Genomic DNA, 17192 nt, shown 5'->3' on the forward strand with positions numbered 1-17192 from the left:
TATTTTCTATGGTGTCTTCGTTGCCAGGGCTGTCTAGAACATAGAATGAGATGTGAATAGCAAGAAGGGATAAGAACATGAAAGTGTTTCTGTTAACATTTTATTTAGGAATTACCCATTTTGAATAATTAAAAGACCAAGGGAAGTAAAGTTATTTACAATTTAATTATACATGGCATTGAGGTTTGGATTTCTAAGATTAGGGCTGTATAACCAAAAAGAGAAAAAAAAGAAAAAATGAAATTGTGGTTAATCTATAAATGTGAAACCTAAAAGGGCCTTTCTGGAGCTTGAATTACCTAGGTTGGTCTCTGCATTGGACACATTAACTAGATACTGACACATTTTCACTTCACTTTGGTTTCTTTCAGCATTGAGAGTTAAGTCATTCTGGTACCACTTAACTTCAGTTTTCCTCTCTTTAAAGAAAAGGGGTATTTGCTTCTTACCCTGACTGATACTGATTGGATATAGACGGTATGATTCAGACAGTTACTAATCAATTTTATATGTTTGCTTAAGCTTCTTTCAAAGAGTCCTAATTTTCTCATTTTTGTTGTGTGTGACATGGTTTGACATGTCTGCCTGGGCCCATTCTTGAAACGGATGCTCAGAGCTCCACACAGACGGGGTGTGTCCAGGATACTGTATTCTAGGCTCTGCATTTCTGTTAGTGTGGCCAGGATCAAAGTAAGATTCTTGGACAGCCCCGTCACAGCAATGACTCATTCAGCTTTTGGTCTACTAAGACCCCCATTATTTTTCTCATATGCTGCTGTTAATAATAACTACTCATAGATAGGAAAGGGTTGGTGCTTGATGTCACATACTTGCAAGTATTTTGATGAAATAAAAAATTGGTGGATAGTTCCTGACGTGGTCAGTAATTGCCTATTATCACATAGTTATACCTCATAGCTTAAGTAATAAAGACACATCCATTCACTAGCAGTTCATTGGTATTTGATGTGATTTCATGCCCTGATGAATCATATTATTGTGGTCTTCTCAAACAGTAGTCCTGTACAGTCTAAAGGAAGATGGACAAAGAAAATCAAGTAGGCAGGATATTTTACTGTCTTTTTGATATTTTAAAAATTGATTTTTATGGAAACGTGTTTGGGAGGAAAGAAACAACTGGTTGTAGTTCTAGTGTTACCCAGGGCAGGACACCTGCAGGTAGGCTGGGTGTTCTCTGGAGCAATGAGGGGCTGTCTGTGTATGGTTTGTGTTCACAGAGCCTCATCTTTGGGCTTGTTTCTCCAAGCCTTGCTACTGTGTGAGGGCCAGCCAGAAGTGAACATCAGGTATGACTTGTTGCTCCCCAAATGTTTGAATCATTATGATTCTGTGCACAGAGTCACAGAAAAAGATTGTTCTAAACAAAAAATAAATCATTCTCTTAATCAGAAAAACACATTTTGGATTCTAAGCTAGCCCTTCAGTGATTATCATGATAGCCACTTAAAATATTACAGTTAAATGTATTTAATAATTCTTGTTAGTATTTTCTGTCTTTTCCATTCAAACCCAGTCACACATTACACTTTTAATTTTATTTAATTTTTTTAGCTTTTAATTTTAAATTTTACTTGGGATTTTGATTATGATTGCTTTCAATTATAGATCAATTTGGGAGGAATTGGGAGCTTTAAAATATTTATTTTTCAATCCAGGACATTATATACCCCTTCCCCCCTTTTTTTTTTTTTTTTTTTGTCTTTAAACATTTTAGAGCTTTATTCATGTAGTTCTTTACATTTCTATTAAGATTACTGCAGAATATTTTATAATTTATTATTAATATGAATGGAACTTTTTCATATACATTTTCTAATTAGGTATCATCTGAATAGTGAATTTCTGATATTAATGTAAATTCTTCTGTTGACTCACTAAAGTATATTACTTGCCTTAGGTTTTTGTCAGCTACCCTTTATCTAGTGCTATGGGTTTATGTTAAAGTTGGAAATAATAGGATAGTTGCTGTCATTGACAATTCAGCATTGTTCTAGAGATGCTAGACAAAGCAGTAAAACTAGAGAAATAAACGAGGTATAAATTAATAGTGGAAAAGGAAATTGTCCATCTAGAAAATCCAAGACAAGCAACTAAAAACCTATTAGAACTAAGGAGGAAATTCTACAAACAGTGAGAAACAAAAACCAATAGCTTTCTATCAACAGCTATGATCAGTTCTCTTCCATTCCATTGCTAATACCCAAGTCCAAGTCTCACCATCTTTTAATCTAATAGGACTCTATTTATGCTTTGATCCAACAATTCATTCTCTACCCAGCAGGCAGAGGCACATTTCAGGTGTAGACTCCTAAACTTAAAATTGTTCAGTCATCTCTTGCTGTATTTATATCCCTTCTTTAATCTCTGTAACATCCTGTTCTTTATCTTAATAGCACTCATCATAATTTGCACGTGCATAGTTTTTTGTGTATTTAATGTCTGACTTCAGAGTAAATGTTTTTTGAGATCCAAGAAAATGACCTTTTTGTTAAACTATCATATATACTACACTTAGTATGTAGTAGGCACATAGTAAATATTTGCCAACTAGATAGATTGATCAGATCTTTTCTTAAAAATAGACTTTAGCATGACTGGGACATTATGCTGTACACCAGAAATTGGCACAATGTATGTAACTGATTATACATCTATTTAAAAAATAGACTATTTTTTAGAACAATTTTGAGAAGATAATACAGTTTCCGCATATCTTACCTCCAGTTTCCCCTATTAGTCACATCTTACATTAAGCATGATATGTTTATTACAACTGATGAACCATTATTGATACATTATCATTAACTAAAGACCATACTTTATTCAGATTTTCATATTTTTAACTAATATCCTTTTTCCTATTCCAGGATCCTATCTGGGACACCATATTACTTTTAGTTGTCATGTCTCCTTAGGCCCCTCTTGGCCAAGACTGTTTGTTAGACTTTCCTTGTGTTTGGTGACTGGGTTTTGAGGAGTACTGATCAGGTGTTTTGTAGAATGTACTTTCATTGGAATTTGTCTCGGTTAGACTGGAATTACGGGTTTTTAGGAGGAAGACCACAGAAATGAAGTGTCATTTTCATCACATCATGTTAAGGTTACATATATGAACGTGATAAATTACTGTTGACGTTGACTTAATCATCTGGCTGAGGTGGTGGTCCTCAGGTTTCTCCATTGTGAAGCTACTCCCTTTTCCCCCTTTCCATACTGTACTCTTCGCAAGAAAGTCACTATGCGTATTTCACACTTAAGGAATGGGGAGTTGTGCTCTACCTCCTTGAGGGCAGAGTATCTACATAAATTATTTGGAATTCTGCTGCATGGAAGATGTCTCTTCTCCCCTGTGTGTCTATCCATCCATCCATCCACTCAGTGTAGACTCATGTATATTTACTTTCTGGTTTGGGTTATAATTTAAACTTTGCCGTAAGTTTTTTTGCTCAAATTGTTGAAGTTTTGACCATTGGGAGTTCTTTTAGTTGGCCCATGGTTACCTTTGACATAGGCAATCAGTGCAGGCTTTTTTTTTTTTTTCTTTTCCTTGCTTGTTTTTTGTTTTTCTAGCACTTCCACACTTTCTGGCACTTTGAGATGCTCCAGGCTTATCTTGTGTATTTCATCCCCAGTACTGGAATCAGCCACTTCTCCAAGGAGCTCTGGTTTCTTTTACTGGACAGTGATGTTAGAAACCAAGAGCAGGTGCTGGGTAATGCTTGTTGCTGCTGGGACATTATTTTATACTTTTATCTTAATTCTTTTCTGCTTTTTAAAGTTGTTATTCCTTTTTCTAGTTTCTTAAGCTAAATGCTCAAATTCAGTCTATCTTCAGTGTTCCTTGTTTGTTTCATAAATGGAACAAGTGTATAATTTTTTCTCTGAGATTTGTTTTGACTGAGTTTCACAAATTTTAATACAGAGGTCATTTCTAACTTTTTTCCCTTTTGACTTAAATGTTTATAGCAATGTTCTTAAATTTTCAAGTGGATAAATTTTGGAGGCATGCTTTTTTTATTCTACTTTTATTACACTGTGGAAAGAAGTAGCGGTTTACACATTTCTACATTTGAGAAATTGAGATTTTCTTTGTGTGCTAATATAAGGTCAGGTTTTTGGTGCATGTTACGTGTATTATATTTTGCCTTATTGGTCAAAATTCAATATGGTATATGTGTTGGATAAACTTTGTTCACTCTGTGACTGGTACACTTATTCAAATAAGTGTGTCTAGATCTGTTTTCTAAGAAAAACCTCCCACTCTGTGTTTATATCAATTTCTTCTTGTACTTATGATAAATCTTTACTTCATAAATGTATATTGTTTTAACATTTGATTTTGAGTATTTTCAAATCTAGAGAAAAGTTCCCCCCAGATATATATGAACATAGATGTAAAAATCCTCAACGAAATATTAGCAAATCAAATCCAACAATATACAAAGAATTACATAACACGATCAAGTGAAATTTAGGTATACAAAGCTGGTTGAGTATTCGAAAATCAGTGTAATCCATCACATCAGCAGGCTTTAGAACAGAAATCATGTGCTCAGTGCTCATTATCAAAAGGTGCAGAAAAAGCATTTGACAGGCTCTTAACACCCATTCATGATGAAAACTCAGCAAAATAGGAAGGTCCTTTCCTTGATAAGGAACCTACTAAAGAACCTACAGCTCACATCTTACTTAATGGAGAGGAATTAGATGTTTTCCTGCCTAGATCAGGAACAAGACAAGGATGGTCACTCCTACCACTTCTGTTCAACACTGTACTGGTTTTACTAGCTAGTTCAGTAAGGCAAAAAAAGGAAGTAAAAGATACACTCCTTGGGAAGGAAGAAATAAAACTTTTTGTTTGCAGATGGCATGTTTGTCTATGTAGAAAATTTCAAAGAATCAACAGAGAATCTCCTGGATTTAATAAGCAATTATAACAGGAATTAGGCTACAACTCTAAAATAGAAAAGTCACTTGTTTTCTTATATACAAACTGAGCAGTTCAGATTTGACATTAAAAACTACAGTAGCACTAAAATGCACACTTAGGTATAAATCCAGCAAGTATGTATAAGATCTGTATGAGGAAAACGACAAAACACTGATGAAAGAAATCGAAGAAGATGTAAGTAGAGAGATAGTCCTTGTACATAGATAGGAAGACTCAGAATTGCCAAGACGTCAGTTCTTCCCAACTTGATGTGTTATTCATCGCTTGATCGCTGCAATCCTAATTAAACTCCCAGTTATCTTGTGGATGTTGACTGATTCGAGAGTTTATATGGAGCAGTAAAACCCTGAAAACAGCCAACACAAATTTGAAGGAGAGAAACAAATTTGGAGGGCTGACATTACATGACTTCTGTAAAGCTGTAGTAATCAAGACAGTGTGGTACTGGTGAGAGCCAAAATATCCTTCAGTTGGTGAATGGATAAACTTTTGTACATATAGACAGTGGAATATTATTCAGTGATAAACAGAAATGAGATATCAAGCCAAGAAAAGACAGGTGGGAACATTAAACATGTATTACCAAGTGAAGGAAGCCAATCTGAAAAGGCTACATACTATGTAACTCCAACAATAGGACATTGTGGAAAAAGAAAAACTGTGGAGATAATAAAGGTCAGTGGTTGCTAGAAGTTTGCAGGGAGGGAGGGATGAATGGATAGAGCACAAGAGGTTTTTAGGCCAGTGAAACTATTTTGTATGGGACTATTGATGGACATGTGTAATTATACAAGTCAAAGCCCACTGAATCTACAATACAAAGCATGAACCCTAAAGTAACTATGGACTTCAGTTAATAATGATGTAATATTAGTTTATCAGTTATAACAAATGTACCACACTAATGCAGGATATTTATAATAGGGGAAATTGAGGAGGGGGAGATGAGGGAGTATATGGAAACTGTACTTTCCAGTCAGATTTTCCATCAACCTAAAACTGCTTAAAAAAAATTTGATTAACAACAAATAGGTCTCAGTATAACTATAAAGTTTAAAAATGTAAAAGAAGACACACTAGTTAACCATATTAATTTTATATATCTATTCAGAGTTTAAAAGTTTCCCAACAACACAAAAGAATGTTTTAACTTTGAGACATTAATTAAAACTGTACAAATATCTATGTATATATAACCATTACCACTAACATAAATTATCCTTGTAGATTTTAGCATTTTTCAGCAAGGTGAGCTGAATCTTCTGTACAAAAATACCATATTATTATTATTTTATAATGTGCTTTTGTATATCCACAAGGTGATACCAATTACATTAGCATTTGTTACAGAGTCGTAAAATACATAAAATATCAGCAGTCGATAACATTATACTTTAAAAATAATGTCCAGTTCATAAAGTGACAGGCTTAAGTAGAGAAGTCCTAAGTTCAAAATGTCTACTTTAAATTCCAATTTAGAAATAAAACTAAAAATGCGTACTAAGAAATCACTGCTATCGCAACTGAACGCACTTGCTTTTCAGAGCAGATGTGAAGGTCAGAGCCGAGTCAGTGACCTGCAGCAGCAAGTTTGCTTTGGGGAACGAGCTGGCATATCTCACCTTTGGTAGGAACACGGAAACAATGCATTTCGAAAGTCTGATGAACACACTTCTCACTTCCAAGGACTTTTTTGATGTGAAGATGACAGAACATTGACTTGGTTCACTGGGAATCATCAAGCCGTTGGGTTTGATAGTCACCATGAATTCAAAGCGGTTGTTGGTCACAGTCAAACAACAGACTCTTTCTCCACCAAAATTAGGTGGCGTCATTTTGAAATCTTTATGTTAAAGAAATAGTTATTTCTAAGAAAGACGTCCGGCGCAAGATTGGAATTACCATTGCTTCCACAGTTTCATAGTAGAAAAATAAATGATAAATTACCATCTTTCTGCCATTGCCCACATGGTAGAGTAGAGCCTTGGCCAAATCAGAACCTTTACCAACAGTCCACAGACGTCTACCTAATTGCTATGAAATACCAAAACAAAACAAACCTCTGAGGCCAAACAATGAAATACTAGTTTGGGCAAATATATGACGAATGAAAACTGAAACACTACAAACACTTAAATTTCTGGAGGCTTTTTTTTTTTAAGTTTCTTATACTTAGTGTCTACTAATTTGTAGATCAGATAACTTGATACTTTGGCAAATAGTTTATTCAATACTTGTAAAGTCCTACCCATATATCAGCACTGTGTGGGTGATGAGGCTAAGAAAATGCATTTCATTTCTAGGAAAGAAATAAAATAGAAGCTTTTTGCTCTTCAGAGTACCCACTATCATATATTTCTTCCAGAACACAGTAGAAATAGACATCTGTAGTCATTTCCCAGGGTCAGGGTCAGGGTCAGGGGACGTGCACAGACCACGTGGAGCAGTGTTGTGGGCCTTCACACCAGACTCCTACCGGTGGCCTCCGTACTTGGCCACCCAGTCTGTCCTCCCATGCACAGAGGGGACTGGCTGGGCGCGGTTCACAATATTTAGAGTCTTGGCTGTAGGGTTGTAAGTGGGTCCTGAGAACTGCCCCCGACCAGTTTTTGTGTTCCAGGAATATTCTGAAAGAAAGCAGAATCAGAAAAGAAGATTTTATTCATCTGATTATTAAATTCAGAATCAATTCATCTTCTCATTTGATGGGGGAAATTTTGAATTTTATCTTTGAAAGATTAATTCAGTGGTCACTAAGGGTTTTTTTTAATATAAATATTGAAACCAAAAATTCTCCTGTAGTATTATATTGATGCCAGTTAGAATTCTGAGCTGCTCAAGAGCCATCATTTCTGGTTTATAGCTCTGACACTGCTACTTTTATTTGGGTTCACTGAAGTGCCCATCGTATTTAGATAGGCAGTACCTTCTTGGTCTAAGTTCAGTGGGCAATGCCCACAGTGTTAGTGACTATTTAAAATTACACTGTGGTTGCAACTAAATAATATTTGAACACAGTATCACTACAGGAAGTGTATTCAGAATTGTGAATCCTGTGAAGCTTTGGCTGCATGGAGCTACACAGATGGGGTCCCATAATAGGTTTCTTTTAATGTGGGCTTTTTTTTTTTAAGTTTCCTTTTTTTTTTAAATAGCTTTATGTTTTATTTATTATTTTATTTTGGTGGGGGGAGGTAACTAGGTTTATTTATTTTTAGAGAAGCTACTAGGGGTTGAACCTAGGACCTCATGCATGCTAAGCACGCACTCTACCACTTGAGCTATACCCTCCCCCCTAATGTGGTTTTTAAGAGTCAAGAAACTTCATGTTTTACTGGGGAAATGCTGGTTGATAACAGAATCCCTTTAGAAGGTGAGCCCTACTTAGGATCCCAAACCTTTTGTCACAAGGTTCATTTTATTCATAGATTGATTTGGCTGATCGAAGTTTTGTGAAAATTTGAATTTGGGAAACATTTGTTCCCTGAACAATTTATAAGCTAAAATTGCTCAAACGACAAAGCCATAAATCATTTTACAGAGAACTTCAATATTCTCAGTTCCTCCATCCCTGCCTCACTTCAGACTGGGAGCTAGGTGTCACAGGTATTCTGTCTGATGTTCCATCTTTCCATTTGGGACTTAAATACCTTTTCACACTGTGTGTTAGGTGACATTCTTGGATTAAACTCTGTAAGAGTCAATTTTGAAGTGAGTCTCTGATGGTTCTAACACTAGCTATACCATGTTTACTGGCATAGCTTCCCCAGTTTATTCCTACACTTTTACTGTAGAATTGGGAGTACGGGAGGAATGTAGGGAGCCTGTGCTGACAACCTCAGCTTCCAGGGAACAAAGCAGTGAGGAACCGCCTGGTGACAGTTACCCCCAACTGCTGTGTGGTTTGGTTGGGACAGCGAGGCCAGGAATTTTCCCTTGGTTTGACAGGTCATTTCATTCCACTCTTACCAGCTTTAAAGCTCTCAAAGCCAGTAAAAGGTTCCCTATTAAAGACAGGGACCATGTGTCTAGGAGGGCCAGTTAAGTGCACTGTTCAGTTACAACCCACTGGAATACAAACCAGCATCAGTCTGAAATGAACGTGCTTACACCTGAGACCTGCAGGTCAAAATGGTACCCTGGGCGGAGGAGCCCTCATGGGAGGGGAAGGCGTGGGGAAGGAGGGACAAGGAGGCCGTAGGCTCCGGTGATTCAGAGGAGAAAGGGAACAACTCCTTCAGCTAGCAGTGGGTGGGAATGGGTGAGGGGCTTGGGGAGTACCATCCAGAGCAGCTTTTTTCCAGGTCATGACATCGCCTCAGTCGAGTCCTAAATGCATTGGGAGGAAACTGTCCAGGCCAATATTTGTAAAACCTTCTTTGAAAAGGGAATCATTTTGCTAGTAAGGCAGTAGCGCTGACATTTAGGATTCCTTTCTGAGAAATTACAGAGTTTTAGGACTCCAGCAACCTTAGTGAAGACCTTAGTAGGTGACAACGGAGCCCAGGTCTCGTGTCCAGGCAAGAAGTGCTGTGTGCCTCAGCTGGGCCCGTGCCTCCCAGCTCCCTAGAGCGGAGCAGTCAGCCCTCTGATGCTTGCTGTGCATTTATTATACAAACTGCTTCTGTCCTATCAAGGGCATTTAATTTCTTGTAGAAAATGTTTGCTAAAGGAAAAGGCATTTGCCTCTAGTTGAGAATGTCATCAATGCCATTACTGTGTAACTTTTAGCAAGATAGAAAACGTCTGTGAAATGGAGATCATGACAGTCCCGTCTGTCAGAGAGCCATGGGAGGGTCCAGTGAGTTAGTGCAGGCAGAGCACTTAGACCAGGGCCTCACGCTTCTAGAGGGTGGCTGTGTCTGAAAGAAGTCTCTCCTCTAAGTCCCTGTTACTGTCAAAGCAGGGGACAATGAGGGATGAGGAAGTTCGGGATGAGAGATTACATGGGGAGGAAGAAATTTGATTTGATTTTTCTTCTCCAAACTTGAGGATGAGGAAGAAGAGCGGAGAGGGAGGCTGAGAGGAGGGGAAATAGTTGAGTAAATACGGTAATGACCTGGTTTTTTTTTTTCTTGTGGGAAACTGTCACACCAGTGGGAGGACTGGAAGACACACCTCTCACAGAACAGTGTTTTCCTAAGGATTTGCATTGACCACTTGAGAATGTTTAATATTTACTTCTTTTTTTTTAACCTTTCCTCCTATCACGATCTGTGGGAAATCTGATAAGCAGAGTAAATGAAGAGATGAAAAGTTATGAGAAAGCATTTTACTTAAAACAAAAAATGAAAACAGGAATATGCATGCAAACCTGACAGAATAATTAATATATAAAGGCCTCCAATATCTTATAAAAATGCAGTGAAAAAAGACCCACTTCCACTTTCTAGAGCAGGTGCTCTGATGACAAAGTACTCTGAGACGTTAAGACTTTCTGCCTTTATATTAAAAAGGGCTGCTAAGCCATGGCTGCTCACTCATGATAAGGCTGCCTTAAAATATGTGAGGCTTTGTAAAAATTACTGCTGCATGTAAAATGTTTGTTTATGTATTTTGTTTCAGCAGAGAGATAATGAAGCATTTCTTTTCACAGATAAGGTAACAGAGTACTGCTTAAGCAGTTCTGTTGTAAGAAATAAAAAATTATACAAGTCCAGTGCTTTTTACAGTTTTAGCTCCAAGAGTGCGAACTTTAAAGATCGACGGCTCTAATCGGGAGTTCTACAGATCCTGGTCAGGATAGGCTGTGAGAAAACTTTTCGAGTCAACTTTTAAACTAAACTAAACTAACTAGGTATCTTACCAAACTTAATGTTTATTGTAGGTGCTTTAATAAGGATATCTGTTTTAGATTAAATAGGGAACGTTCATAGTCACATCGGGTCAGCTCAAGTACAGAATCCTCACCTTAGCTTCAAGAGCGTCCCCCTACTACGTGGCCGTTGTTCGCCACGCCACTGCAGAGCAGGTGACCTCGTTAATCATAACGTTGGAGGGTGGGGAGTAAAACTTCACCACCTAATATATTGCAAAGCAAAAGCCAGTAGAAGTTCTGCCACAGTTTAGTTCTAAACTCTGAGATGGAACTGCAGAAGACCTGCCTGCTAACTGACACGGAACAGTGTCTCAGCATTTATTAAGCTTTTGCTCTGTGCCAGGTACTGGGCGGGAAGCCCTGAACTGTGCATCTTCTTACAGCTCACTGCGTAGCACAGCACACTCTTTGGAATCAGACGACCTGAGCTTCTGTCCCAGCGCCACTGTTTAAGAGCTGTGTGGTCTTAGGTCAGTTAACTTAATGTCAGTTTCCTCATCTGTAGATGATCGACCTCATCAGCTCATTGGGACAATTCAGTGGCACAATCCGTGTGTCTGACAGACAGCGGCCACTTAATTAGAGGTAGCTCTTCTTAAGAGACTCTCAGACCATGTCTTTGGAAGAAAAACAGGACATTTTGCCAAAAACCAATAAAGCTGTAGTTAGTAGGTAAGGCTAATTTAAAAGTCTTCACTCAGGAAAAGTGACCATATAAACTTTAACAAGTTCCTTTCTGATCAGAATTCTCAAAAATTGTATCTGAAGTTGTCCTTACCTGAAGCTGTTGCACCGAGAGGTGCTAAGTGTATCCTCTGGCCAGCTGAGCCCACTTCTTTTTTGAGAAAGGAAGGAATATATCCTGACTGATTGTAAGTAGCGTAACTTCCAAGATTTCCTAGTGACGTATCATAAAGTTTCACAGTCAGAAGGTTAACTTTGATTACAACCCCTACTGATTCTAAATTCTATTCTTTGAGCATCTATTACATTTCACGCACAGCGCTGAGGTTTTACAGATAATCCTATTCAGTCCATAAAACAACCCTCTTAGACACATGTTACTGTCCACGCCTAACTCGGCTCGGTTCTCACAGTTAGGAAGTGACCGTGCTAGAATGTGAACCAAGGCTGGACGTACCAGGGCTTTTATGACTCCAGTTCTTAACATGAGAGTGTATTTCCTGCCGGAAGCCCACATCCCTGCGATGCTCTCTGAGCGCTTCTCCATCTTGTAAAGTCACTCTGATGAGCGCGCCTGTCCTCACAGGGTTGTTGTAAGGACTGAATGAGATGAATGCAAAGCACTTCACGTGGGATATGCTGTTCAACAGAGTCAGCTGTCATCATCCTGGTCGCTATTAGTGAATGGCCACTCGGGGGGCAGTACAGGGATGGGTAGCAGGGGGACAGTAAAGGCAGGAGACCAGTCAGGAGGTCACTGCTATAGTTCAGATGAGAGTAAGAGACTCAGGCAGTCATGGCTGGATGGAGGAGGGAACTGCACAGTGGAGGGGGACAGGGGGAAGGGCAGGAGAGAGAGGAATAGAAACCCCTAAGTCTGTAGGTGACCGAGAACAGCAATACAGGAGGAGGATCAGGTTTGGGGTAAAGACATAGAGCGCATGGCAGCTTCAGGTCCCAGGCCTGGAGATTTGGAATGAGCAGGGGATGGTGGTTAAAGGCGCATGGGCTTGGAGGAGTGCGCTCAGAGGGACTGTAGGATGTGCAAAGGCCTGGAAGAGAACAGAAGCCCAGGGGACACATCATTAAGGGAAAGGAAAGAAAAGGGCAGGGAAGCTGTCTCAGTGGCCCGAGGCAAGCTGAGGACAGACCACAGTGAGTTGAGGAGTAAAGGGAAAATAAGAGGAAACAAGAACCCGACTTCTCGTTCAAGGAGCCTGGCTACACTGAAGGGAGACAGGCTTGTCGGGGAGACGGTGGAACAGGGCTCTGACCGCCTTGGCAGCTTCAAAGAGCTGTTTGCTTGGCAGCGACGACTGAAGCTTATTTTTACAAGGTGTTACCTGATTGCAAGGCCAGACTCTGTCCTGTGCCCCTGAGCTCTGTCAGGGGCTATGCGTAGGAGGTCTCAGTAAGTGTTGGCTCTTGAACCAGCAAAGGTCAACAGCACGAGTATTAATCAGACCCCGAAGGATTTCACACAGTGTCCGTGTGATCAGTCTGTACAGATTTAACACTACTGAATTCTGCATACGCACAGCTGCCTAACTTGTCCTTCCTTTTCACCTCGAGGACTTGTTCTGAGTTGCGAATCTGCCCTTTGACTTTTGAAAGGGAAGTTCAAGGCAGTGATTCTGTTTGTAGCAGCTTCAGAACATCTCGCTCTCTTCCCATCATATCAAGGCAAACCCTTATTAAATGCTTCCTGTGTGAAAGAAATCCGAGGTATGGTTATGTAATAATGCCTGGTAAATATTATTTCCTCTGTTTTATAGGTGAGGAAAGTGACTTAGGGGGCCTGAGTAACTTGTCTAAAATCACAAGACTTGTGAGTGACAGAAAGGGGAGAGGTCTGGCTCTAAAAGCCACACACTGAACAGTTGCAGGAAGCGTCTTCCTACTGGAGGAAGAAGCTGCTTAGAAAAAGATGCAGAGAAAATTAAGTCGTCTTCTTAAATTATTTTGGCTTATCATTTGCGATACTTCATGAGCTGCAAGTTTTCAGGTTGGAGCCAACAGTTAGCACCACTTAAACCACTCACGGTGAAACTCTAGGAAATCCACCATCTCTATTAACCGGGTTAACTTTTTCTTTTAAATGATAGTTCATGCTTAGAAATGAGTCTCAGAACTTAAAAAAATTTTTCCAGGAATACTGATTATAAAATTAGAAAATACTCTTTTAATTATTTTCAGTAGATTTGCTTGATGTCTGTAAACTGTCATAATTAAGAAGAAGAGCACATTGAGAGCGCCTCAAGAGCAAACGACTCTTAGAATTCCAGACACTGAAGAAGGAGGTTCTTGAGGATGTGGATGCTTCTTTCTCTCCTAGTCCTGATCTGACCCCTAAAAGCAGGTGACCTTGGCCTTCACAGTGGCCTTTTATGATGAGATTTGGGGTAAGAGAAGAAAATTGGATAAGAGGTTCAGAGAACAAGCTGCTACCCATCTACAGTGCCCAGAAATTACCTTGTGGATCCTCTAAGTTTTCAGGAAAAGTTTCATTGCATGATAGTTTTTCAATTGGCTTAATTATGCTTTCCTCTAGAGAGAAGGCATATGGAAAGAAAGAATGAATAGTAAGGAGAAGGTTTTAGAAAAAGCTGAGGAAAAAATGGTTTAGATGATTAATGAAAAGATCCAGAAAGAAATCTTAAAATGAGAAAATGCTCTGTGTTGTCACTGCTTTCATTTGATGCCAGTCGTACAATTCCTTGAGACTCAAAGTTGGGGCTGATTTGTACTTAACCAGTTGGTTCAGTGAATATTATTTTTAAATAACTAAGAACAAATAAGCAAATCGCAGTGCTGCAGCGTTTGACATCTCAGCACTATTAAGTGGATAAGCTGAGTCTTCAAAGCATGTAGAAAACTTATAAAATGTCACACTGGAATATCTCACTAGACTCAACTGCTACACAGGGATCCTTGAACTTTTTTGATCCAGTACCACCTACATTAAAAAAAAATACTCTGCCTCTTCACACACTTTCAGCTGAGATCTAAAATGTTTCATAAGTTTTACAGTTCCAAAGAATGTGACTTCTAGCATATTGTAACTACAGACATTTAAAAATAAAACTATTACATCTCTCTTTTAAATGTAACCAGTGGAATCTAATGCCATCGTGATTTTACGCTCACCAGTATCGGCTTAAGAAATACACAAACGTTCCTTTTTAACAGGTGGAAATTTTACATTAATCCCTTTTCTCTCTAAAATTTTATCTTCTCTCATATGTCAACTCCCAAATTTTATCCAAATACAACTTTAGACTGAAAAGCCTTTAACCAGTCAAAAAATGTGTATAAACTGAAACCTTTTAAAAACTTCTTATAACCATAAGTATATTAAAATACTTTTTTTCTGAATTAAGTTAGTTACAAGTACAATGATTCACTGTATATAATCAAAAAAGATGAATATTATAAAGTTTGATTATTAAAAATGAAAAGTCAGTTTTTTAGAAAATTCATCTGTTAAGGAGAAAAGTGGGACTTTTTCCAAGTAGTTCACATATCCACAAATAAATATTACTTATTGCTAAAATCAGACAGGATTCAGCTTCATTTCTTTTTTTGGAGCAGGAAGCAGTGAGAAATCTTGTTAAATGTAAATGTATAGTTTGGAATGAAAGGTGTTTTGTTACAGCCTTGTCACTATAGTCTTTGAATTCTATTCAGAGTTACAGACCAAAAATCATATAGTGAGTTCATAGAAAATGATTTTTAATTATCTGTCAGCTATAACTCAGGCTCGCTCTCTCTCTTTTTTTTTTTTTTTTTTTTTGAGTAAAGGTAGATTTATTTAGAGAGATAAATACTGCGTAGAGTGTAGGCTGTTTCAAAAGGCCACAAGGTGTGGGGTTGGGTGCTCAGGTTAACGTAAAAGTAGGTACACACTCCACAGACAGTGCAGGCCGTTTCTGAAGAGGAGGGAGCGAGACAGGTGGCCACGAGGCATGGTGTTGCTGGTTTTTATGGGCTCGGTAGCTTCATATTCTATAGGCTCTCTTTCAATTGTTTGAAAGTTAAGAACTGGAAACCACTTGACTTAAAATGGATTTGTTTCCTAGTCATCAGAGTTATGCATTTTCTTGACACTAACACCAGTATGTCAAACTGTCCCTTTGATTGGCACCTCAAGTTACTTTTACACTTTGGGGAAAAAGGAAACACAGTGAGCAGTGAAAGTCTTTTCTTTTGCAAAGTAGGACGGTAGAGACACCTGGCTCAGGCAGGTCCCTTTTAGGAAAGAATCCACATGGAAGCTGAGATCTGGCAAATGATTTCCTTAAAACTATCTGCACTAAGTACCAGTTGGAAAACCTCTTGTACCCTGCAAGGGTATCTCAGTTGGAAGAAGGCAGCCGCAGTATATTTAGAAGTAAAAATCTGCAGAAGGAGAGCGGTGTGAATTTACACTTTAAAGGTGGTCTTGCTTTACCTGCGTTAGTCCTTTTGAAAGCAAGTTCTCCCCCAGTGGGTCCCAGTGACTTAGGAAATAACTGGTTATTCCATGTGTATGGGTTTCCACTCGCTACCAAGGATACGTTCTTGGGATTTATACCTTAGAAGGACAAAACAGTCATTCCAAAGGTTAGAGTGTGATCATAAACTTGAAGGGAAAATACACATTCAAACAAAGACTAGAAATAACTTGGGAGAGGACCATGGAAATAAATTTAGATTACAGTGTAGCAGATAACTTGCTTTTTGATGAACCCTAGCATGATCCTAAGTCCTGAGCACAATAACCTGGAATCCACACGGTTGTATTTTACAAATAGAAGATTATTTTCTGTAATACAAGTAATAGTAAACATTGGACACTTCTTGCTAAATGTCTTGTAAAAATTGAGGTGGCACAAAAATTTCCTTCAAAAAGATAATCACCCCATCAGTCACTTATTTTGAGTGTGTGCTCTGGGCCAGACCCTTGAACACTTAGTGTAGCTGGGAACAGACACATGACCAAGAACCCAGGGGAACTGGAGGAGTTTGGAAGTAGACGTGTAAAGACCCATCTATGAATCTTATTGCATATCAGAGATAGTAAAATCTAAACAGATCAATTATTTATGATTTTCTGAAGTCTGAGATGCAGAGTCAGTCTTGGACTTTGGTGCCAGTGGTCAAAGGGTGTTGTTTTAAACTTTTTTTTTAATGGAGATGCCGGGGATGGAACCCAGGACCTTGTGCATGCTAAGCATGTGCTCTACCATTGAGCTGTCCCTACCTTGCCACCTATTTTAAGAGATGTGAAACTTCCTTAACTTGCTTTCTTAGTTTTTCTTAAATTGACGTATAGTCAGTTACAATGTGTCAGTTTCTGGCGTACAGCATACACCAGTCCCAGTCATGCATATATTAACTTGCTTTGTTGTCACTGATCATTAAATTGGATTCAGTTTAGGAAGTGCCAGGGTCATCACACCGTCTAAGCCTCTGGGTCACACGTGCAGGGTTCTCCTTAGTGTAGGACACATCCTCACTGAGGACTGTCATTCATGTCGAAAGCCAGCAACTGTTTCCAGGTGGTGTGCACTTTGGCTTTTGAGCTCCTTCACAAGATTTTACATTTATGAGATATATAATAATATCCCTGTTTTAAAGCCAGAAACAAGGCTGGTTGTTCTGAACCAAGCCTCAAGGTTACCTTTCGTAAGTTCTCTAACTTATGAAACACTCCATCAGGTAAATAATTTCCCTATA

The 17192-nt window shown here is 38.6% G+C and overlaps 1 protein-coding gene across 1 annotated transcript in view; it reads right to left on the bottom strand.

Annotated features, from left to right (window-relative positions):
• Positions 1-6060: 6060 nt before the first annotated feature.
• Positions 6061-17192, bottom strand: part of MAK (male germ cell associated kinase) — a 43953-nt gene continuing 32821 nt past the window's right edge. The window contains exons 12-15 of the mRNA XM_010995044.3: positions 15925-16047; positions 13947-14021; positions 11569-11688; positions 6061-7599 (exon numbers count right to left, since the gene is read on the bottom strand). Coding sequence (XP_010993346.1) covers positions 7445-7599; positions 11569-11688; positions 13947-14021; positions 15925-16047 — 473 coding nt within the window. The 3' untranslated portion in view covers positions 6061-7444. The remainder of the gene's footprint in view (positions 7600-11568; positions 11689-13946; positions 14022-15924; positions 16048-17192) is intronic.

Source organism: Camelus dromedarius, chromosome 19 (genome assembly GCF_036321535.1).
Source record: "Camelus dromedarius isolate mCamDro1 chromosome 19, mCamDro1.pat, whole genome shotgun sequence".
NCBI classification, from domain to species: domain Eukaryota; kingdom Metazoa; phylum Chordata; class Mammalia; order Artiodactyla; family Camelidae; genus Camelus; species Camelus dromedarius.